Below are 24,367 nucleotides of genomic sequence, written 5' to 3'. Positions count from 1 at the left end.
CTATATTTGGGCAGTAACAGATCATCTGCTGCCCGCTAAAGTACCTGGTGGATTGGCGCCAAGAGACCGACCAGCATCGCAGCACGCATCCTGAACCGACACAGCCCTAGGCAACGAGCATGGGGAAGACGCCGCGCCCCTAGCAACGGCGTGGCGTGACAGGATGTTGTGCGTACTCTTAAATTTTACCTTCAAGCAACTAAAGATTTTCGGCAGACTTCTGCCCTGCTTCTTGTTTTCTCTGGTAAGCGTAGGGGTCAGAAGACCACCACTACCACTCTTTCTCTCTGGTTGAGAAGTGTTAACCCTTTAGCTTATGAGACAGCTGGACAGCAGCCTCTTGAGATAATTATGGCTCATTCCACTAGAGCTGTTTCATCTTCATGGGCTTTCAAAAATGAAGCTTCTGTGGAGCAAATCTTTAAGGCGACCACTTGGTCCTCTATACATACTTTTTCCAAATTCTACAAATGTGATACTTTTGCCTCAGCTGAGGCTTCTTTGGGAGAAAAGTTCTTCAACCGGTGGTGCTTTCAGTTTAGGTCCGCCTGTCTTGTTCTCCCTCCCTATTCATTCTGTGTCCTCTAGCTTGGTTATTGGTTCCCACTAGAAATTAGAATGTTTTGTGGACTCTCCATGCCATAGGAAAGAAAACAAAATGTATGCTTACCTGATAAATGTATTTATTTCCGGGCATGGAGAGTCCACGACATGTCCTTATTCAAATTAAGATGGCAGTTTTTTTGTACAGTCCTCAGGCACCTCTATACCTTTGTGTTATCTTCTTTTTCCGTTTCCCTTTGGCCAAATGACTGGGGGTTATGGGTAAGGGAAGTGATACTTAACAGCTTGCTGGGGTGCTCTTTGCCTCCTCCTGCTGGCCAGGAGTGAATATCCCACTAGTAATTAGAATGTTTCATGGACGCTCCATGCCAAGAAAAAATTTATCAGGTAAGCATAATTTTTTTATATATAAAATCAACTGGATATGTGCACTCCCACAGAGAATGTATTCAAATTAGGCCAGGGTGCTATAGAAAGTTCAATATCAAGCGGCAGCACAAGCACTTACTGGACTTGAAGAAAGTGAATAAAAAGGTATTTATGTATTTATATGTGTATATATGTATTTACAGACATATTTACACATATAAAAACATGTATAAATAATAGTGTACAATGTTTGATTTGTTTCAGGAGTCTGAGGATGGGGATTATACCCCGAAAACGTTCACTCTATATTAAACACTTGATTGTATCACAGTGAGTGCCTCCTTTGGATTATATATATATATATATAAGTGCATTGGAGCCCTTTGCCATTAGGTAGATGAAAACATGCAAAAGCATATTTGTGTAATATTTATATTTTCATATTTTCAAATATGCAGTCGTGTATAGGGGAATAGGTAATTGTTTGCATGACCTTCTAATTGTGCTAAAAGTAAGTTGTTTGCGCTTGTCGGGTTAGAGCAAGAGTGATAACTTTTAACTTTCAACTCATAATACCAGCACAACCTGAAGATAGCAAAACAATTAATTCTAGCGCACTTTGCACTCCAGTTGTAATCGAGCCCTAAATTTTTTTTATTTTTTTTATATACTACTATACAATAATCTAGAAAATTAATAGCCAGGATTTTTCAAGTGTTGCTTTACCATTATCCTTTATATAAAATATTATACATATAGTACATTTTCCAATTATTAAAACTGTTTCAAACTCATACATTTGAACATATGAAATGTTTTGTAAAAGGTTTGTAGCAGAGTAGCATGGAACAGTCAATTCATCAACACTTGAGGCTGGCAGTCGTAGAAACAGTGTTAAATAAGTCATCCATGAAACAATCTTCCTTTGAGTAGAAAATGCGCAATGAAGAAACATATATTTAAAAAACAACATTCTACTAACAAGATTGCATTAGTTGTTTATTCTTTTTTTTTAATCAGACACAGGAAAAGTGCATTTTTTAGCAAAATGACTAAGGCAACCGAGTGTAATCCAACTGTAAATAGAATATTCATGACTACTATAATGCATAAAAGATTGAAATGGAAATTGCTTTTCCTTAAAAAAAAAAGTGTGATTTCAATAACTTGTCTTATACTATTAACTTGCAAGCCCTTATCCCCTTAACGACCAGTGCCGTACCCTGTACGACGCTGGTCATTATGCCCTTAAGGACCAGGCTTCTCTCTGCCGCGATCTTGCTAAAAATAGTGAGATTGTGCTATTTCTGCATGCACCACGAGTGGTAATTGCAGAAATAGATTTTCAGAGTTACCGATGGTGCCAATCGTTGGTGGGTGGTCATTTTTAGGAGGGAGGCGGGTGGGTGGCCCATCACTGGAGGGGGCGGGAGGAGGGCGGGAGCAGGTGGGGCTGCTACGCCACGCTACAGGGGATGTAAAAAATAAAAAAAAGCTGTGTTATCGAGGGAGAAGCAGGGAGGAGGGACAATGAGGGAGATCCTATGTGGGATTCGTTGAGGGAAAGGGATCTGGAAGGGGGAGGGGGGCAGCAACACTACAGAAATAAAATGGGTATTTTAAATTTATTTTGCCTAATTTGCAGCAAACTGGGTAATGGCAGACAGCTGCCAGTACCTAAGATGGCGACAAATAAGTAGAGGGGGGAGGGATAGAGAGCTGTTTGGGGTGGATCAGGGAGGTTGGGAGGTAAGGGGGGATACTACACCCTGCAGAAAATATATAATTTAAAAAAAAAAATTGTCTTATACTGGCAGACTTTCTGCCAGTATTTAATATGGCTGTGACAATTGTGAGGTGGGGAAGGGAAGAGAAGAGAGCTGTTTGAGAGGGGTTAGGTAGGGATCAGGGAGTGGGATGTGCAAGGTGGGAGGCTGATCTCTACACTAAAGCTAAAATGAACCCTACAAGCTACCTAATTAACCCCTTCACTGCTGGGCATAATACAAGTGTGGTGCCCAGCAGCATTTAGCGGCCTTCTAATTACCAAAAAGCAATGACAAAGTCATATATGTCTGCTATTTCTGAACAAATTGGATCCCAGAGAAGCATTTACAACTATTGTGCCATGATTGCACAAGCTGTTTGTAAATCATTTCAGTGAGAAACCTAAAATTGTGAAAAAGTTAACTCATTTTTTTATTTGCTCGGATTTGGCGGTGAAATGGTGGCATGAAATATACCAAAATGGGCCTAGATCAATACTTTGGGTTGTATACTAAAAAAAATATATAGTTTTGATAGGTAAATATAAAAAAAGACTCTATTTCAGTTTAAATGTAGTGATGGCAAAATGCTAAAAATGCTCTGGTCTTTTGGGGAAGTTTTTGTCTGAAATACCCTTAAGGGGTTAAAAAAACTGATGTCACTTTTGTGAGTGCTGCTATTGGGGTAGAATACAAGTCAAATGCAATCAATAATGCGTGGTGCATTACTTTGTGTTTTGCCTAGTGAGAATTAATGTGTGACCAGGTATTAGAAGTTGGTTCAAATAAATCAGAAATACATTTTAACTAAGCTAAATGTTTAACAAACAAATTTTTAAAACACCAAATACATAAATAGCACACCATAAATTCAAAGTGAAGTGGTAGTAGTGAGCGTATTGCGCTTGTTTTACAAGTCATTGGTTAAGTGTTGCACTCTTTTTTTTATCCTTTTGATAAGGGTACGTGGTGGTCATTTTATTCATGTTTTACTACTTGTTCTGGTTGTAACATTGTTTCTTTCATCACACAAGAGCATTTTTGTTTTTCCTTGGCAATATCCTTACCTGAATGTCACTGTCTCTCCATATGTGAAATTGAGTCCAACAATGTCACCATGATCTGGGGCAGGTGGTTTGCCACAAGATATAGCTTTACAAGAAAAAAAACCAAATACAACAGTTAAGAAATATACAGTGTATATTTTTATGCAGCATCTTTTTCATATACTCTGTATACACACAATGGGCTAGATTAGAGTTGGAGCACAACGCTCCCACCAGCTCGCTTTGGGGCAAAAATGCGCCTATTTGGGTGCACCCAAAACCTGCTCATAGTACAAATGGATAATAAATGCGGCCTTGAGGTTGAGATTGGATTTCGAGCATTGTTAAACACTGTTAATTTAGATCTCTGGTTAAGTGAAAAATATTGCACAAAACACTTCAATAATACATTATAATGTACAGTTTTATAAAAATATTGCACGGATAAGTTATAAGGGCTAAAAGTGAGGAGATGTGAGGTGTTAGAAATAAAATAGTCTTAAAGAGCTTTTACATATGGATCCTATGTGACACATTTATTAACATACAAAATCTCTTTAAATATATATGTATATGAATATGCGTGAGCTGTGGCTGTTAGAGTGTTGGCATGAAAATGAGGCTCTATTAATGTCTATGGGTAAATTCTATCCTGCAATCACGTTTTCCTGAAGGGCCTTAAATTGTCGCTGTGAGGTCGCAAAAGGTCTACTTGTCATCCCTAATCTCACACTAATAAGCCTGAAAGGAAACAACATAACGGAGCACAAATATGTCGCTCACGGAAGCGCATATTGGCGCTTCATATGTTATCTAGCCCAATATCAATATTCTGTGCAATCCACATTGATCAACAGTCTCTCTTATTTGATAAATATCCGCTATTAACCAGAAAAATACAAATTGTGCTTATTATGTTTTTATTTATTTATGTGCAACATACTATTACTTTCTAATATCACAGTTAGTCTTGATTTCTCTTACCAATGCATAAAATATAAATGCACAGGTCACAAATTTTGTCTGCATGAAAATTATAGATAATCAGCCTTACAGACCTCGTTGCAAACCAAATCTACATTTTCAAAAATGTACATATTTTATGCATACCAAAATAAAAAAACAAACAATACAAATTGAACTTTAAAATATAGAAATGAAGCAAATACTAAGCTATAATTCATAAAAATAGATTACAAGATTACAAGAAGTGCGTAATAAAATTACAATGCAATAGCACTTACTCAGAAATATAAATGAGCAGTGTTTTTTTTTTTTTTTCTTTTTTCAAAATTTCCTTTGCTGTCACCCTGTATCACCTGACAGCAACCAGTCAATCACAGATTCTTATACTTATACACCGTGAACATTTGCACATGCTCAGTAGTAGCTGGTGCCTCAGACAGTGGGCATTTAAATACACAATTTTATAGTTGAATTTAATTGGAAAGTCTCTTAAAACTGCATGCACTATCTGAATCATGAACATAATTTTGACTTTAGCGTCCCTTTAAGCTGACATATAAAATGGCACAAAGTAAATTAAATCTCAGCTCCAACAATAATTTAAAATACATAATATGCAGCAGTTTGAACAATTTAATTTGCAAGAAAACAATTTGTTTCACACTATGGAACATTAGCTAAAAAGATGTCTAAAAAGATGTATGAATACATGACAGCCATGACAATTTAATCCTTCATTTCTCTTCCAGAGTACAGTATATCAGACATCCCAACCTGCAAAAACTCATTTCAGGGAGGTGGCTTCTCCCGCTACTGTGCCGCCACCCCCCCTCCCAGTTATATATTGGACACCTTGAAACCCTAAATAAGATAGGGACTTATCATTAAAGTAGCTTCCCACTAAAGTCACATTAAAAAAGTAGCTTTAATATAAAGCCACATACAATAAACCTATTTTCCAGTGATCGTACGCTTGTTGAATGCTTAAATATTTTAGAATACAAAGTTTAATTCTGTGCAGTAAATAAGGTAGTATTTGTGTTTTATTTTATTAAAATCAGTGGGGGCTTTTTGGTTACTGATGCATGCTTTGAGGGTCCTATAACATCCCAGGAACTAAAGGCATTCTTTAAAGAAACACTTTTCCGGATTTGGGCCACATTGGATCATGGTACTTGGAGTTTCAGGGAGATTGCATTCCATTTGCTGGCATCAGGGAGCCGCTCTTACAATCAGGGAGACTCCCTGAACTTCAGGGAGAGTAGGGATGTCTGGTATATGCAGTCTGTATATGGTTAGCTATATGGGCCTTTGAGCTTATAATAATTTTTTTATTTCTATGCAATGCATCAGCAGCAAGCAATGGTTGTGTTAAAGGGATATGAAACCCAAAATGTTTCTTTCATGATTCAGATAGAGCCTGAGATTTTAAACAACTTTCTAATTTACTTCTATTATCAAATGTCTTCATTCTCTTGGTATCTTTTTTTGAAAAGCAGGGATTAAGCATAGGAGCCAGACCATTTCTGGGCACTATATGGCATCAATTTTGCAAGAATGCTATCCATTTGCAAGAGCACTAAATGGCAGCACTATTTCCTGCCTTGTAGTTCTGCAGATGCCTACCTAGGTATCTCTTCATCAGAGAATACTCATGGGAATGAAGCAAATTTGATAATAGAAGTAAATTTGATTTTTTTTTTTTTTTAAATTGTATGTTCTGTCTTAATCACAAAAGGAATGGGTTTTTATATCCCTTTAAGTTATTTGTTTAGACTCATCTGATGTAAATATATTTAAAGCTGTTGATTTAACGTTATTTGGAACATTAAATAACAACCATATAAAAATGTATTTGCTTTCATAGAAAATAATATGTTTTAACATAGTAATTCTCATCTGAAATGCATTTACAAACTCAGTGTGTTTACCTATGAGACATCATGCTGACTATTTAAGCATTAAAGTATATACTGTATATGCATTTTAAGAGATAGACTGTGCGCTCTTTTCAGTTTCTAAAAAGTGCTAAAGTACTGTAATTGCTGCAAATTATGATATGTTTAAGTGTTTGTACCACAGGCTGAATCATTCTTTAATGTACAAAACTTTTATGAACTAAAATGTGTTATTTGGACAAAGCATGACCACAGCTAGGAGCAGTTTTTAATATCGGAAGAAGCCTGGGTGACAGTATGGAAGAAGCGTTTAATAGACCCCACTTGGAAGGAAGGAGTCAGCTCAGGCTGAGGACAATGGGTTAGCAAGATAAGGTAGGGTTTATAAGCCCCTGAAAAGGAAGTGAAGGTTATTTTTATTTGGAGCAAAACACCCACCCTCCCCTTATGTTGACATTGGAGGTTTACGTGTTGTTGCAGCAATGGCAAGGTTCTTGCTCTGGGTTTTAGGTGCTCACGCCTATTATAGGTAGTGGGTACCTTCTCTTAGGTTAGCAAGAGAGATGTTACTTGAGGGTGTTCCTCAGAGTGGTGTTGAAGTACGTCAGTGGAGAAAGGCAAGCATTGTGCTTTAGTTTCAAAAGTTATAATGCTTAATGGTTGTATTTAAGTTTCAAGCCGTTTCATACCCATAACAATGTAATTTGTCTTTATATGGGGGTGGTGATTAAATATGACTTGAAAATGTGGGGTTGAGTTAATTGTTATTTCCATTTGTCAAACAGCATTGATTTTCAAAGAATATATAACAATAAACCAAAGCAATATTATTGCAAAAGTACACTTAATTCATTCTGAAGATTTCTGGGTAGGGAGGAGGACAAGAAGCAAAAAACGTTGGGGGGAGGTAACAACAACCATTACTTTTACAGTGACTGTGAAAAGGTGTTCACACTGAATTTCTAAAAAAATGACATGATCATTAGCATATCACCTTTCTGTACCTTGGCAGTACGGTATTACATCACTCCATTCACCAGACTCCAAGCAAGTCAAGCTTAGTCTTCCAATCAAATTATAACCCATGTTACATGAAAAACCTAATTCGCTTCCAACAAAAAAACTGGTAACAGAATAGTTTCCATTTTCTATCTCACCAGGATCATTACACTTCATAGGTTCTGAAATAAAAAAAAAGAAGAAAAAAAAGCTAAAATGAATGTAAAATTATAACAAATATTATGGACTAGATTATGAGTTGAGCGCAATATTGTACTTACACAAGCGCAATATTTGCCCTCCACTCAGTAATAACATTGAATGTAAATGTGTGCAGGTATTACAAGTGAGGCGCAATGAGAATGCTACCTCACATTCACATAGCCTGGAAGCCAAGTGCTCATAAGATGCATACACATATTAACACACATATATATATATATATATATATATATATATATATATATATATATATATATATATATATATATATATATATAAAAGCATATACATATATATTTAGAGTAAAAACACAGTCCCGCTTTCACCTCTATGTAAAGGCACTTTAAGTGCTGGTTTTTTTTTTCTAACACCCCACATCCCCTCAATCTATCCCCTTATATCTGCTTTGTGCAGTTTTTTTTAGCTTTTTTTCTTTTAAATAATGGCTGATTATTTAATCTACGCCCATAAAAGGGCAACTTTACAAAATTATTCAAACACCACAAAAGATCATCTATCTCAGTGCAGCTCCAAGAAATTAATTTAAATTCTTAGCACAATGGTACCTCAGCCCTGCTAGGATCAAACATATCTGTAAACACACTAGTAGATTATGCTTGGAGGGCGTGTGGGGAAGAAGGCATGATGCACCACATTGCCCAAAATTGAAGTCCTTTTGGGATAAGACCCTGCAGTTAATGTACGATGTGGGGGACGTGCCAATAACAGCATTCCCAGACATTATTCTATGCTATTCTTTGCCTATGTTTAAAGATAAGGCAAAAAAAAACTACTAAGCATCATGCTACACAGAACTAAAAACCTTATCCCACAGAAGTGGAGGTGCCAATGTTAGCAAGTTGAAGAGCACAGGTGACAGGTGATAACCCTCCTATAACTGGAAAGATACTATTACCTCAAGTCAGGCCTAACTGACATCAATGAAACAATGTTTGGTTTATGGCAGTAGATAGGTGATTGAGTTACATATTGCATCTTATCAAGTCTGATCTCAATTGGCCAGTCCCCTTGTCGGCCTGCCAATCAACCTATGCCTACAATATATATTGATGTGCTGCCCCCTCTTTCTCTCTCATTTACTTCCCCCTTTCTTTCCCCCTTTTTTTTTTCTCTTCCCCATCCTGCACCAGACAACTCATATACTGAAATTATCCTCAGCGGATTAATATAGAATAAAAGTATGCCTAAAATGTAATTGAATTTATTGTAACTCTGTTCATTTACTTAACTAACTGAAGTTAGACTTATTTACATTTCCACCTTTTTATTATCTTGTATGGCTACTTAGACTTTCATCTTTCTTCTTTAATGAAAATGAATAAAATGTAGCTACATTCACCTTTTACAATTGTAAACCAGTGTTTCTCATGACAATAATAAGCAAGCACCAGATACCTTCTTCAAGGAATGCAATCTACAGTTGATAACTTTTTTTTTTTTTTTTCTTTTTAATCTACAAACGGATGTTTCTATCACCGCAGCTTAAAAACATTTTCTGGCTTATGGTTGTTAATGTTTAGTTTATGTTACATAAATGTGTATTACCTCGACATTAAGTAAAGCTCATGGGGAAAAAATAAAATAAAAATAAATAAGAAATATTAAAGGGACATTAAAGGGACACTGAACCCAAATTTTTTCTTTTGTAATTCAGAGAGAGCATGCAATTTTAAGCAACTTTCTAATTTACTCCTATCATCATTTTAAAAAGAAGGCATCTAAGCTTTTTTTTGGTTTCAGTACTCTGGACAGCACTTTTTTATTGGTGGATGAATTTATCCACCAATCAGCAAGGACAACCCAGGTTGTTTACCAAAAATGAGCCGGCATCTAAACTTACATTTTTGCATTTCAAATAAAGATACCAAGAGAATGAAGAAAATTTGATAATAGGAGTAAATTAGAAAGTTGCTTAAAATTTCATGCTCAATCTGAATCACAAAAGAAAAATTTTGGGTACAGTGTCCCTTTAAACACTAAATAAATGCTAGATAGAATTATGGATTCAAAGAAAAGATTAGTCTGAGAATAACATATAGATGTATTTTTTTAAAAAGTTTCATTAGTTGTTTAAATATTGAAAGAGTAAGTGTAAAGTTTTAGTGTCGCTCCCATGTTTAGTGTCGCTCCCATGTTGTAACTTAGGTTACCTTCCCTGCTGTGGCGAATTATGGACAGTTATAAATAGGCCACTAGTGTGTGTAGTCAATGGCTGTGTGGAATCTACACATCCATTTCTAACAGGAACTGAAAAACTCACAATTTCAGAATGGAATTACAGGAAAAGGGGACAAGATAAATAATAAAAGTATATTGCAGTTTTTTTATATATACAATTTATGATTTTATATTACAACCTCAAAGTGATTAATGTCCCTTTAAAAGGGAATCTATTGTAGGACAGAAAGAATTATTAACTGTAATGTGTTTATAAAAAATGTTATAATGATACAGCTATTTATTTGACAAACATTTTCTCTATTTATTGTCTTGAATTTACACAAACTGTCACTGCAACATTTTAATGTTAAAGTTTGTACAGACAAACAAACACAGAAAGACAGGTGAAGTTGCAAAGTAAGTCATACAGAGAACGTAATGTAAAAGCATACATGGTAAAATAACAAACACGTGAGAGAGGTACATCAGCAATTAATATTAAGAATCATAAAGAAGAAAGTCATAAATATCCTCTGTATAAACAGCAAAATGTTCCCATCATTTTAAAATCTCGCTGAAAACCAAGTAAAATAAAATAAAAAAAGCAAACCTGTGGGTGTCCTTTACAAGCCCTCATCATAACTCCACCATGAAAAACTATGTGGCAATCCACTTATCAAGTTAATGTTTGAGTTGACTGATAACTTGCCTTGCATGAGGAAAACTCATAAGAATACTCATACACTGAGTTTTCCAATTCTACTCAGACTTGCTAATAAAAACAAAACTTTTTTTTCCATTAAAAAATGTTAAAATATTTTAAAATTCTGAAATTAAGTGTGTGGGCATTTAAAAAAAAAAACAAAAAAAAACGTTAATTGTAAAATGACTGCTTTAAAATACATTAAGCAGTCATTATCCTTATTGAATTAGTTAGTTGTCATGATTTACTTTTGCTAACAGTAAAACCTAAATAAAATTTTAAATATTCTCTAGTTCCAATAAAGAAAAAAGGCTGTATGTGCTACTTTATAGTAAATTTCGATGATATCTATATATTTCCTCCTGAATAAGAGGAAAGAAAGAGGCGCCTGATGGTGTAATAACGAATGTACAGACAGTAAGGCAGATCAAGAGTACAGCTTTATACTCACAAGCCTAGATGCACATCCAGTGCAATCATCAGCAGGCCGAGGCTTCAGAGTCACTCGACTGACTCAATCCAATCCAATAGACAGCTGGGTTAGGTACACGGAGCGTCCTCGATATCGTCACCAAAGCAAAAGGTGAAAAGGAAGTACCAATAAGAGGTGTACTAGTGCAGATCGTAAGCCAATCTTCCAATAATCCAAGAGCAAGGTACGGATTAAAAGGATTAGTTTTTTAAAAACAAATTTAAATACAGGGAGTGCAGAATTATTAGGCAAATTAGTATTTTGACCACATCATCCTCTTTATGTATGTTGTCTTACTCCAAGCTGTATAGGCTCGAAAGCCTACTACCAATTAAGCATATTAGGTGATGTGCATCTCTGTAATGAGAAGGGGTGTGGTCTAATGACATCAACACCCTATATCAGGTGTGCATAATTATTAAGCAACTTCCTTTCCTTTGGCAAAATGGGTCAAAAGAAGGACTTGACAGGCTCAGAAAAGTAAAAAATAGTGAGATATCTTGCAGAGGGATGCAGCACTCTTAAAATTGCAAAGCTTCTGAAGCGTGATCATCGAACAATCAAGCATTTCATTCAAAATAGTCAACAGGGTCGCAAGAAGCGTGTGGAAAAACCAAGGCGCAAAATAACTGCCCATGAACTGAGAAAAGTCAAGCGTGCAGCTGCCAAGATGCCACTTGCCACCAGTTTGGCCATATTTCAGAGCTGCAACATCACTGGAGTGCCCAAAAGCACAAGGTGTGCAATACTCAGAGACATGGCCAAGGTAAGAAAGGCTGAAAGACGACCACCACTGAACAAGACACAAAAGCTGAAACGTCAAGACTGGGCCAAGAAATATCTCAAGACTGATTTTTCTAAGGTTTTATGGACTGATGAAATGAGAGTGAGTCTTGATGGGGCAGATGGATGGGCCCGTGACTGGATTGGTAAAGGGCAGAGAGCTCCAGTCCGAGTCAGACGCCAGCAAGGTGGAGGTGGAGTACTGGTTTGGGCTGGTATCATCAAAGATGAGCTTGTGGGGACTTTTCGGGTTGAGGATGGAGTCAAGCTCAACTCCCAGTCCTACTGCCAGTTTCTGGAAGACACCTTCTTCAAGCAGTGGTACAGGAAGAAGTCTGCATCCTTCAAGAAAAACATGATTTTCATGCAGGACAATGCTCCATCACACGCGTCCAAGTACTCCACAGCGTGGCTGGCAAGAAAAGGTATAAAAGAAGAAAATCTAATGACATGGCCTCCTTGTTCACCTGATCTGAACCCCATTGAGAACCTGTGGTCCATCATCAAATGTGAGATTTACAAGGAGGGAAAACAGTACACCTCTCTGAACAGTGTCTGGGAGGCTGTGGTTGCTGCTGCACGCAATGTTGATGGTGAACAGATCAAAACACTGACAGAATCCATGGATGGCAGGCTTTTGAGTGTCCTTGCAAAGAAAGGTGGCTATATTGGTCACTGATTTGTTTTTGTTTTGTTTTTGAATGTCAGAAATGTATATTTGTGAATGTTGAGATGTTATATTGGTTTCACTGGTAAAAAATAAATAATTAAAATGGGTATATATTTGTTTTTTGTTAAGTTGCCTAATAATTATGCACAGTAATAGTCACCTGCACACACAGATATCCCCCTAAAATAGCTATAACTAAAAACAAACTAAAAACTACTTCCAAAACTATTCAGCTTTGATATTAATGAGTTTTTTGGGTTCATTGAGAACATGGTTGTTGTTCAATAATAAAATTAATCCTCAAAAATACAACTTGCCTAATAATTCTGTACTCCCTGTACAATAAAAGCACAGCAACGCGTTTCTCTGTGAATATGCCGTTTCATCAGGCTGTATCGCTCGAACCATACCTTGCTCTACTTATACCTACATATCGCCAATCAAATGTGTGAGTGTTGACACACCCGCCAATTATTCACACCTTATTGGGTCACTAGACCGTTACGAGGATCCAATCTCTGCCGGTGTCGTAAGCATAAGTTTAATCATGATACCAATCTAAAAATCAGGAGGACACACGCCCACCTGGGTAACAGATGCCATTGGACCAAAGGACCGGCAATGTTAACCAATCACACAGAGGTGTGCAGCAGCGCGCTAAACATTGACCAAAAGAATAAACGACAATGAACAAATCTATTGTAAATATGAAACGTATAAATCATACATAGGTAACTATAAAACGACCTATCGAACACATGAGTGTTGCTACACCTGCCAATAATTCACACCCTATTGGGTCACTGTACTGGTACGAGAATCCAATCGCTACCAGACACGCAAGCAACTATGCTTAATTGTGCGCTACCAATCTGATGATCAGGAGGACAAACGCCCACCTGAGTGACGATTGCCATTGGATCAAAGGTCCGGCACTGTGAGCCAATCGCACAAAGGTGTGTCATGGTACATATGAATTTGGTAAAACACTCAACATTTATATGATACATATATCATACATAGAACTATGTCAAAACATGGCTCGCTAAGCAGAACATATCATAAACATAAAATATTTGATCATAAATATGAGGATCAATCAATAGACATATGCAAAATATACAAAACATGAATGATACATTATTAACTAGAAACTATATCAACCAAGACATATTATATAAATCATTTGTCTTCTTTTGGTTAGCTAACTCCAGATATGCATCAACCTTTAATATTGTTCCATTCACTCCTACACATCTTTACATAAGAACCGTGTATTATGTATTTAATTGGACATAATATTGCCGATTTTGTCATGTTTATATTGTTTATATTTGTATTAGATACTGTCTATATGATTTATATAATATGTCTTGGTTGATATAGTTTATAGTTATTAATGTACCATTCATGTGTTGTATATTTTGCATATGTCTATTGATTGTTCCTCATATTTATGATCAAATATTTTATGTTTATATGTTCCGCTCAGCAAGCCATGTTTTGACATACTTCTATGTATGATATATGTGTCATATAATTGTCGAGTGTTTTACCAAATTCATATGTAACATGACACACCTTTGTGCGATTGGCTCACAGTGCCGGTCCTTTGATCCAATGGCAATTGCCACTCAGGTGGGCGTATGTCTTCCTGATCATCAGATTGGTAGCACGCGATTAAGTGTAGTTGCTTGAGTGTCTGGTAGCAATTGGATTCTCGTACCAGTACAGTGACCCAATAGGGTGTGAATTATTGGCAGGTGTAGCAACACTCATGCGTTCGATAGGTCGTCTTATAGTTACCTATGTATGATTCATGCATTTCATATTTACAATAGAATTGTTGATTGTCGATTATACCTTTGGTCAAAATTTAACGTGCTGCCGCACACCTTTGTGTGATTGGTTCACATTGCCGTTCCTTTGGTCCAATGGCATATGTTACCCAGCTGGGCATGTGTTTGTGTCCTACTGATTTTTAGATTGGTATCATGATTAAACATGTTTGCTTACGACACCAGCAGAGATTGGATCCTTGTACCGGTCTAGTGATCCAATAAGGTGTGAATAATTGATGGGTGTGTCAACATTCACGCATTTGATTGCCGATATGTAGGTATAAGTAGAGCAAGGTATGGTTCAAGCGATACAGCCTGATGAAACGGCATATTCGCTGAGAAACGCTTGCTGTGCTTTTATTGTATTTTAATTTGTTTTTAATAAACTAATCCTTTTAATCCGTACCTTGCTCTTGGATTATTGGTAGATTGGCTTACGATCTGCACTAGTACACCTGTTATAGGTACTTCATTTTCACCTTTTGCTTTGGTTACAATATCGAGGACGCTCCTTGTACCCAACCCAGCAGACTATCAGATTGGATTGAGTCAGTTGAGCGGCTCCGAAGCCTTGGTCTGATGATTATTGCACTGAGAGTGCATCTAGGCTTGTGAGTAGAAAGCTGTACTCTTGATCTGCCTTACTGTCTGTAAATTCATTATTACACCATCAGGCGCCTCTTTCTTTCCTCTTATTCAGGATTTTGTTTGTTGACTACTTTATTCCCCAAGAGAGCTGCCTACCAGTTGATATTGGAGCATTTGTTGGGACATCTTGAAAATAATATACAAATAACACAAAGAATTTACGAAATTATCATCATCACACTCAATCACCATTGGTTGGATAACTGTGGTCTGTATTTGTTTTAGACCCATACATCACGGAATATAGAGACTAATATTGTGCACATTATTATTAATTTCCCTGTGTTGGTTTTCTGTTTTCTTATTATTTTTATTTTGTCGCTTATATTTTATGAATTAAGAATCAATAATTTATTTTAATATTTATAAAATATATTATATTACATATATTGTCGTACATATTTTTTCCACATATTTAGTTGGCGCACCTTTTACATTCAGTCTTTTCACAGATTGTAATTGTTTCCTGTTTAAGTGATAGACCTATCATAAGAAGAATAGTAACCTAAAAGAATGACACACATTCTATAGTTACCGGGAACAAATAGATCTGATTGATAAGGGCTTCAATTAAACAATATAATGACAATTTAATTTCTGGAAAAATAATGTATAATGCATGATCCATCTGTAGAGTTATTTCTTTAAGTGAACCAGTCATTTAAAGGTTATTTATTGCTTTAAATCCATACGATAAAGTTATCTAGTGCTGGGTTATCTTTGTTTCTAAGAGTTGGTAAGCACTAATTTGTGCCTAGAATTAGTTTACTTTGAGGTTCAGAGATCATAATATATAGTATATATTAAGAAAATCTGCGAATCTGCGGTATATATGTATGATTATTTATTGTAAACAATGATTTGATTATTTTTTATACTCAGATAGTAAATATTTGTCCCTGCTACATAATCAGTAAAACTTGACTTACCAACACATTTTTTCCCATCACCCTTATAGGGTGGAATACAAGTACATATATGGGATCCATTTGTATTTTGACAAGAAGCATGTGCATCACACTCTGATGCTACTGCGCATTCATCAATATCTAAAAAGAAAAAAAAAAAACACCAAAGATAATTTTTGAGAATCATTATACCATTCTACAGTAAGATAATGCAAATCTCAAAACTACACAATCAACCATACCTAAGCATGATGGGGAAATTCCATTCCAGCTTCCATTGTCTGTACAAAACATCCTTGAGTCTCCCAGCAAATAGTAACCAGCATTACATTGATAAGTTACTGTGCTGCCAGCAAATAAGTCTTCAGCATTATAAAAGCCATTTTCTAGGCGAGGTGGTACGCCACAGCTGATTCCTGTATCAAAATTATCAAAAATTATATATGAAGAAAGTAGAATCATAACACTACACATCATTAGAGAAACCATGTTTCCATTTTCATCTGTCCAAGGAAAGATACAAAAAAAATCCTAAAAAAGGTCAACTTGGATTTTTTTTTCTTATACCTAAATACAATCTAATAACCCATTTTAACTATTGTTTATTTTATATGTCTCTGTTAATACATGTCTTACACACACACACACACACACACACACACACACACACACACACACACATATATATATATATATATATAAAATAGTTTAATAACCCTTTAACTACTAGACCCTTTCACAATGCTGTGCTAAAGCCATGTCTAGATGTTTGCACTAATTGTATTTGAAAAAAATATCACTTTTAGTGCTTTTTTGGTAAACACTCGCACAAATCATATCTCTTTTTATCACACAAACAGCTTTTCAAAAATAGCTTGCAGAAATACCTAACAAAGACAACAAGTCACCATATAGAGTGCAAAAAGGAATTTGTGTGACAAATATCAGAGTATGAGTGTCATTATTTACTAAATATTTCATTCACACAAATTTTTTTATTAATGATTGCTGTCAGGACTAAAAGGATAAATAGATAGTTATAATCACTTAAATGTGTTGGCAAGGGCTGCTTTAGATTACCCCAAAACAGAACCAATGCTGTGATTTATTTGTCATTGTTCTGACACTCACCTAGCACCAATACAGTTAAAATATCCCCCATTAGAAATATAAGGATTGTCTATGTCAAAAGGACTGATTTGGTTCCATATTCGTACAGATCAAGCTATCTCTGTTTCTACCTAGGCACGTAACCCATCAGAGTACATAGAGAGAAGCTTAATAACAGTAGTATAACTTGGTTAAGGTAAAGGTTGTTCAGAATTGCATTTAATCTTTAACTGGGAAAGTGTTGTCATTTGCTATGTGATAGCTACGCGTATAAGTAAGTGAGTATTAGAGTGTGTATATCCCATATGTCAGTATTTACTTTGTATGGTGTGATTAGTGATGCTATGGATCATAAGGGGTTGATTCAAATATTTTCTAAATTCTTGTTCGATATGAGAAAAACAGGAATGGACATTATTTTTAGTTTATCAAAACTATCACCATGTAAAACATAGACAAGGTTGATAATCCCCATGATATTCGAACTCCATTTCCCCATAATGGCAATGTTGATACTGATAATGGCTATTGATCACTGATGGGGATACTGGACGTTTGCTCAAATATTTTTATTATTTTTTTAAATCAAGGAACTCTGAGGTATAATGATTTTCCATAAGAAGAAAGTTGCTGCAATTTATATAATCTCTTAAATTGGTATTTTAACAATTATCATACTGTAAGTCATGACATCGCCAAATTACAAGGTTTAAAATATTGCCAAAAGTTCCAAAGCTCACTGTACAGAACAAGATTTGTCTTTGCCAAATTTCTTTTATTGTAAGGATATAGTGACACTAGGTTTGTAAATTGTTCATTTTCAAAACAGAATTTTTGAAAATTCTGTTTTCTGCAAAAATCAAAGCAAAAGATCTTGCCAGTTGCCAATTAACAAGGCGGAACGGCAAACTGGTCCTGAAGACCTGCTGAAAAGCATTGAGAAAATCTATTGTGATTGCCAAAATTGACACTGTCTATTATTATGCAGGTGAATTGGAAAACATTTGTTTTGAATCATTTGTTTTGAATTTGTCAATAAATTTAGTTTATTTTTTTGTTTAGCACTTCATTTCATATGAAATGTGTTAACAATAATTAGTATGGTAAATAAAAATAGTTAAAAGCAAATTCAATGCCCTGTTGCCCCCAAACCCATTAACTAAACCATTAAACCTGCGATCACTAATCCTTTCACAAAAATGAACCTCTAATTCATTGGAAACCACCACACTTAGCCCCTTAAACACTGCACACCGCAGGGGTTGGGGTCCATCAGTTAAGGGGTTATGTGCAGTGGGAAGGTCACAGTTAGGGGGTTTGGTGTGGCGGGCGTTAATTGCAAGTGGTTTTAAGTGGTAGTTAGCAGGCAGTGTTTGCATTTGTGTTTTTTTCCATTCCCTGAATAACTAATCTATTAATAAACTCCATTGATACAGCAATTCATTATTCTTTCAATTCATGTATGTGGCAGCTCATTATTCATTTTCGTACAAAGGCAGCGAATGATGAAATATTTGTTAATTTTTGCATTTGTCCAAAAACGAATACAAGGGTGCACTATCAATATTGCAGGACTGCACTAAGATAATGTGCAAACTGGTGTTAAGAGTCCATGGTAAAACTGAAAACCATAGAATGTTTAGCACAGCCAACATCACTTTATCACGTTCCAATTTCAATGGATAATGTGACCATGCTAAACATTGCTCGTATTAGAATTTGAATGCTATGCAACACATAACAGCACTACAAACATTAGTGTGACTTAAAGGGCCATTATACACTCATTTTTTTCTTTGCATAAATGTTTTGTAGATGATCTATTTATATAGCCCATAAATTTTTTTTTTATTTTTTTTTTAAATGTATAGTTTTGCTTATTTTTAAATAACATTGCTCTGATTTTCAGACTCCTAACCAAGCCCCAAAGTTTTATTTGAATACTGTCAGCTACCTACTCCAGCTTGCTCCTGTTTGTGTAAAGGGTCTTTTCATATGCAAAGGAAGGGGGAGGGGGGAGTGTCTTATTTCCCACTTGCATTGGGCTTTCCAACTACCTTTTCAACAGAGCTAAACTGAAAGCTTCTAAGTAAGTTTTTAAACAGTTTTATACTGAATTTTTATATCAGTATCTGTGCATCTTATTCTTTATAGTAGCGTCTATTACATGCAGTTATATGAAAATGAGTGTATACTGTCCCTTTAAGACCTAAAGTAAAGTACTAGGGCTAGAATAAAAGTGTAACAAAACATGACAAACATGTGAGGCTTGCTACAATCTATTTCTCTGTTTTAAGTAGGTTTCTCAGTAGTATAGAGATTGAGCACTAAGCAAGATTTCAATGTCATTATTGCATAAGGGATTGGTAGGTTTTAAACTTTATTTTTAACTTTTTTTATTTAAGCTTGCTTTTTACCTGATTCTTGTTTTTTTGTTGTTTTTTTTCTTCTCCTATCTTCTTATTCATGTGTGTGAGTAATTATGGGGATGGATTATTCTCACTGTGTGGGTCCCAATAAGCACTATGGCCTCCATTACAATTACAATCTGCCGCCGCCAACGTTGCCGCCACTATACTAAAGTTATTAACCCCTAAACCTAAATCTAACCCTAACCCTAACACCCCCTAACTTAAATATTATTTAAATAAATCTAAATAAATTTACTATTATTAACTAAATTATTCCTATTTAAAACTAAATACTTACCTATAAAATAAACCCTAAGATAGCTACAATATAATTAATAATTACATTGTAGCTATTTTAAGATTTATTTTTATTTTACAGGCAAGATTGTATTTATTTTAACGAGGTAGAATAGTTATTAAATAGTTATTAACTATTTAATAGCTACCTAGTTAAAATAAATACAAATTTACCTGTAAAATAAATCCTAACCTAAGTTACAATTACACCTAACACTACACTATCATTAAATAAATTAAATTAATTAACTACAATTACCTAACATTAAATACAATTAAATAAAATAAACTAAGGTACAAAAAAAACACTAAATTACAGAAAATAAAAATTACAAGAAGTTTAAACTAATTACACATAATCTAAGCCCCCTAATAAAATAAAAAAGCCCCCCAAAATAATAAAATTCCCTACCCTATACTAAATTACAAATAGCCCTTAAAAGGGCTTTTTGCGGGGCATTGCCCCAAAGTAATCAGCTCTTTTGCCTGTAAAAAAAGAAATACAACCCACCCCAACATTAAAACCCACCACCCACACACCCAACCTTACTCTAAAACTCACCCAATCCCCCCTTAAAAAAACCTAACACTAACCCCTTGAAGATCACCCTACCTTGAGTCGTCTTCACCCAGCCGGGCAGTAGTCTTCATCGAATCCGGGCAGAAGAGGTCCTCCAGATGGGCAGAAGTCTTCATCCAAGCGGCATCTTCTATCTTCTTCCATCCGATGAGGAGCGGCTCCATCTTGAAGACATCCGGCACGGAGCATCCTCTTCTTACGATGGGGGGGTTGTATTTCTTTTTTTACAGGTAAAAGAGCTGATTACTTTGGGGCAATTCCCTGCAAAAAGCCCTTTTAAGGGCTATTTGTAATTTAGTATGGGGTAGGGAATTTTATTATTTTTTGGGGCTTTTTTATTTTATTAGGGGGCTTAGATTAGGTGTAATTAGTTTAAACTTTTTTTATTATAGTGGCGGCGACATTGGCGGCAGCAGATTAGGGGTTAATACATTTAATAGGCTATGTGGGCTATGGTGGTTTAGGGGTTAATAATTGAATAGGTTCATTGCATAATGGGCTATGGCAGTTTAGGGGTTAATACTTGAATAGGTTAATTGCATTGTGGGCTATGGCGGTTTAGGGGTTAATACTTGAATAGGTTAATTGCGTTGTGGGCTATGGCGGTTTAGGGGTTAATAATTTAGTTATTACTTGGGGTGTGGGTTTGATGGTGGATATAGGGGTTAATATTTTAAATAGGCATATTGCGTTGTGGGGGGTTGTCGGTCTAGGGGTTAATACATTTAATATTAGTAATGAGAGGGGGGATTGCGGATATAGGGGTTTTACATGTCGGGCTTATTTTTGGGAGGCATGTTAGACTTTTACGGGGAATTTGATATTTTCTTTACTTTTCTTAGGCGCCGGCAGTTTCTAAAGTGCCGTAAGTCACTGGCGACTTCAGAAATTTGTATTTACGCTCATTTCTGGACATCGCTAGTTTATCAGACTTACAGCACTTTATGAACTGCCGGCGTGGTATATGTAATACCCCGATGTGCGAGGTGAAATTACGGGCGGCGCAGGTTCCCACGCTTGCGCCGAAACCTGCGCCATATATTTGATTGCGCCCTATATATTTAACAGATCAACTCTGTGATCTTGCTCATGTGAGGATTGCTGCAATCTGTATCCCTGTTTTAAGTAAGTTACTCTGTATAGAGTTTGAACATTAAGGGAGTTAAAGCAACTAAGGGGTTAGAGTAACCAAGGGTAAATATAATGGAGTCCTGAAAAATAACTTCAGGGAGTTAGGTAGCAAGCTTAAAGCAAGGACCTCTAAAACAGTATTTTCTAAGATATTACCAGTGCCATGTGCTAACCCAGTAAGACAGATAGCTAAGGGCAGTAAATGCCTGGTTAAAAACATGGTGTAAAATGAAGGGTTTGACTTTTTAGAGCACTGGGCTGACTTTTAATTTGTGTACAATTTATAAAGTAAGGATGGCTTGCACCTGAATGTGCACATCTGGGTGCAGGTGTGTTGTGGAGAGGGTGGTAGCATTTTTAGTGAATATTTTCAACTAGGGAAGGGGGGAAGGTGTCAGTCCAAGCATAATATAACTGACAGATTAGTCTGTGAATATCCTACACCAAAAATATCTCAAAGAATGGATGACAGAAGGATACACTTATGAAATGTCAAAACACAAAGTTTGGAGTAAAGAGCACCAAGTAGCAACAGAAAGCACATAAAAATTAAATGTATGACAGCAAATGCAAGAAACATGACATGAAAATGGGGAAGCTGGAGCTCATAGCAGTATATAAATGGCTAAAATTATAAGATAGAAAATATAGGTAAATTAAAATATGATATGGGTAGCATGATTTACAGTGACCAGGGGAAGGCTGAGATACTAAACCAGTTCTTTTCTTCAGTATACACAATAGAGGAACCAATGGGAGATTGAAACAAACAAGAACATGCAAACCCATACCAATAACTATCTTATCTCTAGATTATATTAGGAAAAAATGTATAATATTAAGGTAAATTAAACTCAATTTAAAGTCTAGTTCCTCTGCAGCCGGGGGCCTAGAGGCAGCCGATTCCGACCCAGAAAGAGCCTCCTCTGAAGTATCAGAGGCGTCTTCATCAGCGGGAGGACAGCTTCTCAACTTGTGAAGCTGTCTGCCCGCCTTTGCTGCATGCGGGCAGCGGATCTGTTGATCCGCTGGCCTGTATGTATCATTACATGCACTGATGAGTGCATAATCCCCACCCATTCATTCAAGCGACCAATCTCAAGAGTGAAGGGACTGTCAATCACTGAGAGAGAGCAAGTTCTCTGTGAAGTCTCTCTGCCACCTCAGAAGTGGTGGACAGTGTAAGAAGCAGTGGTCTAATGACCCGCTGCTTCTTACATTGCAGGAAGCAGGTTCGCACAAGGGCTCCGGAGCAGCTCTCGCTGCTTTGTACATGGAGCCCAAGGTCCAGATGGAATACACCCAAGGGTTTTAAAGGAACTTAGCACTGTTATAGCCAAAACTCTACTCTTCATTTTTCAAGACTCATTATCCTCAACATTGGTACCTCAGGACTGCACCTTGAGTATTAAGTGCAGTTCTAGGGCCCAATGTAAAAAAAAAAAGCATTGCAGAAGGAGAATGGAAAATTTAGACTATGAAGAAAGGTAAGTCAAACTGGGTCTGTTTTCTCTAGAAAAAAGGAACTTGAGAGGTGATACGGTTACTTTATATAAATATATTTAAGGTCTATATGCAGAGTTAGTAGATGCTATATTTATTCCAAGGCAATTGCTTGTAACAAGAAATCACAATTTAAGGCTGGAGGAAAGGAGATTTTGGCCCCTATTTATTAAAGGTCTTGCGGACCTGATCCGACAGTGCGGATCAGGTCCACAAGACCTTGCTAAATGCGGAGAGCAATACGCTCTCCACATTTAACATTGCACCAGCAGCTGCTGGTGCAACACCGCCCCCTGCTGACCAGGGGAAGGCTGAGATACTAAACCAGTTCTTTTCTTCAGTATACACAATAGAGGAACCAATGGGAGATTGAAACAAACAAGAACATACAAACCCATACCAATAACTATCTTATCTCTAGATTATATTAGGAAAAAATGTATAATATTAAGGTAAATTAAACTCAATTTAAAGTCTAGTTCCTCTGCAGCCGGGGGCCTAGAGGCAGCCGATTCCGACCCAGAAAGAGCCTCCTCTGAAGTATCAGAGGCATCTTCATCAGCGGGAGGACAGCTTCTCAACTTGTGAAGCTGTCTGCCCGCCTTTGCTGCATGCGGGCAGCGGATCTGTTGATCCGCTGGCCTGTATGTATCATTACATGCACTGATGAGTGCATAATCCCCACCCATTCATTCAAGCGACCAATCTCAAGAGTGAAGGGACTGTCAATCACTGAGAGAGAGCAAGTTCTCTGTGAAGTCTCTCTGCCACCTCAGAAGTGGTGGACAGTGTAAGAAGCAGTGGTCTAATGACCCGCTGCTTCTTACATTGCAGGAAGCAGGTTCGCACAAGGGCTCCGGAGCAGCTCTCGCTGCTTTGTACATGGAGCCCAAGGTCCAGATGGAATACACCCAAGGGTTTTAAAGGAACTTAGCACTGTTATAGCCAAAACTCTACTCTTCATTTTTCAAGACTCATTATCCTCAACATTGGTACCTCAGGACTGCACCTTGAGTATTAAGTGCAGTTCTAGGGCCCAATGTAAAAAAAAAAAGCATTGCAGAAGGAGAATGGAAAATTTAGACTATGAAGAAAGGTAAGTCAAACTGGGTCTGTTTTCTCTAGAAAAAAGGAACTTGAGAGGTGATACGGTTACTTTATATAAATATATTTAAGGTCTATATGCAGAGTTAGTAGATGCTATATTTATTCCAAGGCAATTGCTTGTAACAAGAAATCACAATTTAAGGCTGGAGGAAAGGAGATTTTGGCCCCTATTTATTAAAGGTCTTGCGGACC

The 24,367-nt window shown here is 36.5% G+C and overlaps 1 protein-coding gene across 1 annotated transcript in view; it reads right to left on the bottom strand.

Moving 5' to 3' along the window:
* SVEP1 (sushi, von Willebrand factor type A, EGF and pentraxin domain containing 1) overlaps nt 1-24,367 on the bottom strand; it is an 802,056-nt gene that overhangs the window by 259,356 nt on the left and 518,333 nt on the right. The window contains exons 31-34 of the mRNA XM_053702672.1: nt 16,279-16,452; nt 16,058-16,177; nt 7,614-7,790; nt 3,767-3,851 (exon numbers count right to left, since the gene is read on the bottom strand). Coding sequence (XP_053558647.1) covers nt 3,767-3,851; nt 7,614-7,790; nt 16,058-16,177; nt 16,279-16,452 — 556 coding nt within the window. The remainder of the gene's footprint in view (nt 1-3,766; nt 3,852-7,613; nt 7,791-16,057; nt 16,178-16,278; nt 16,453-24,367) is intronic.

This window comes from Bombina bombina, chromosome 2, assembly GCF_027579735.1.
Source record: "Bombina bombina isolate aBomBom1 chromosome 2, aBomBom1.pri, whole genome shotgun sequence".
NCBI classification, from domain to species: Eukaryota; Metazoa; Chordata; class Amphibia; order Anura; family Bombinatoridae; genus Bombina; species Bombina bombina.
Note: the sequence above shows the minus strand (reverse complement) of the source record. Positions and strands in the feature narration are given on the sequence as shown.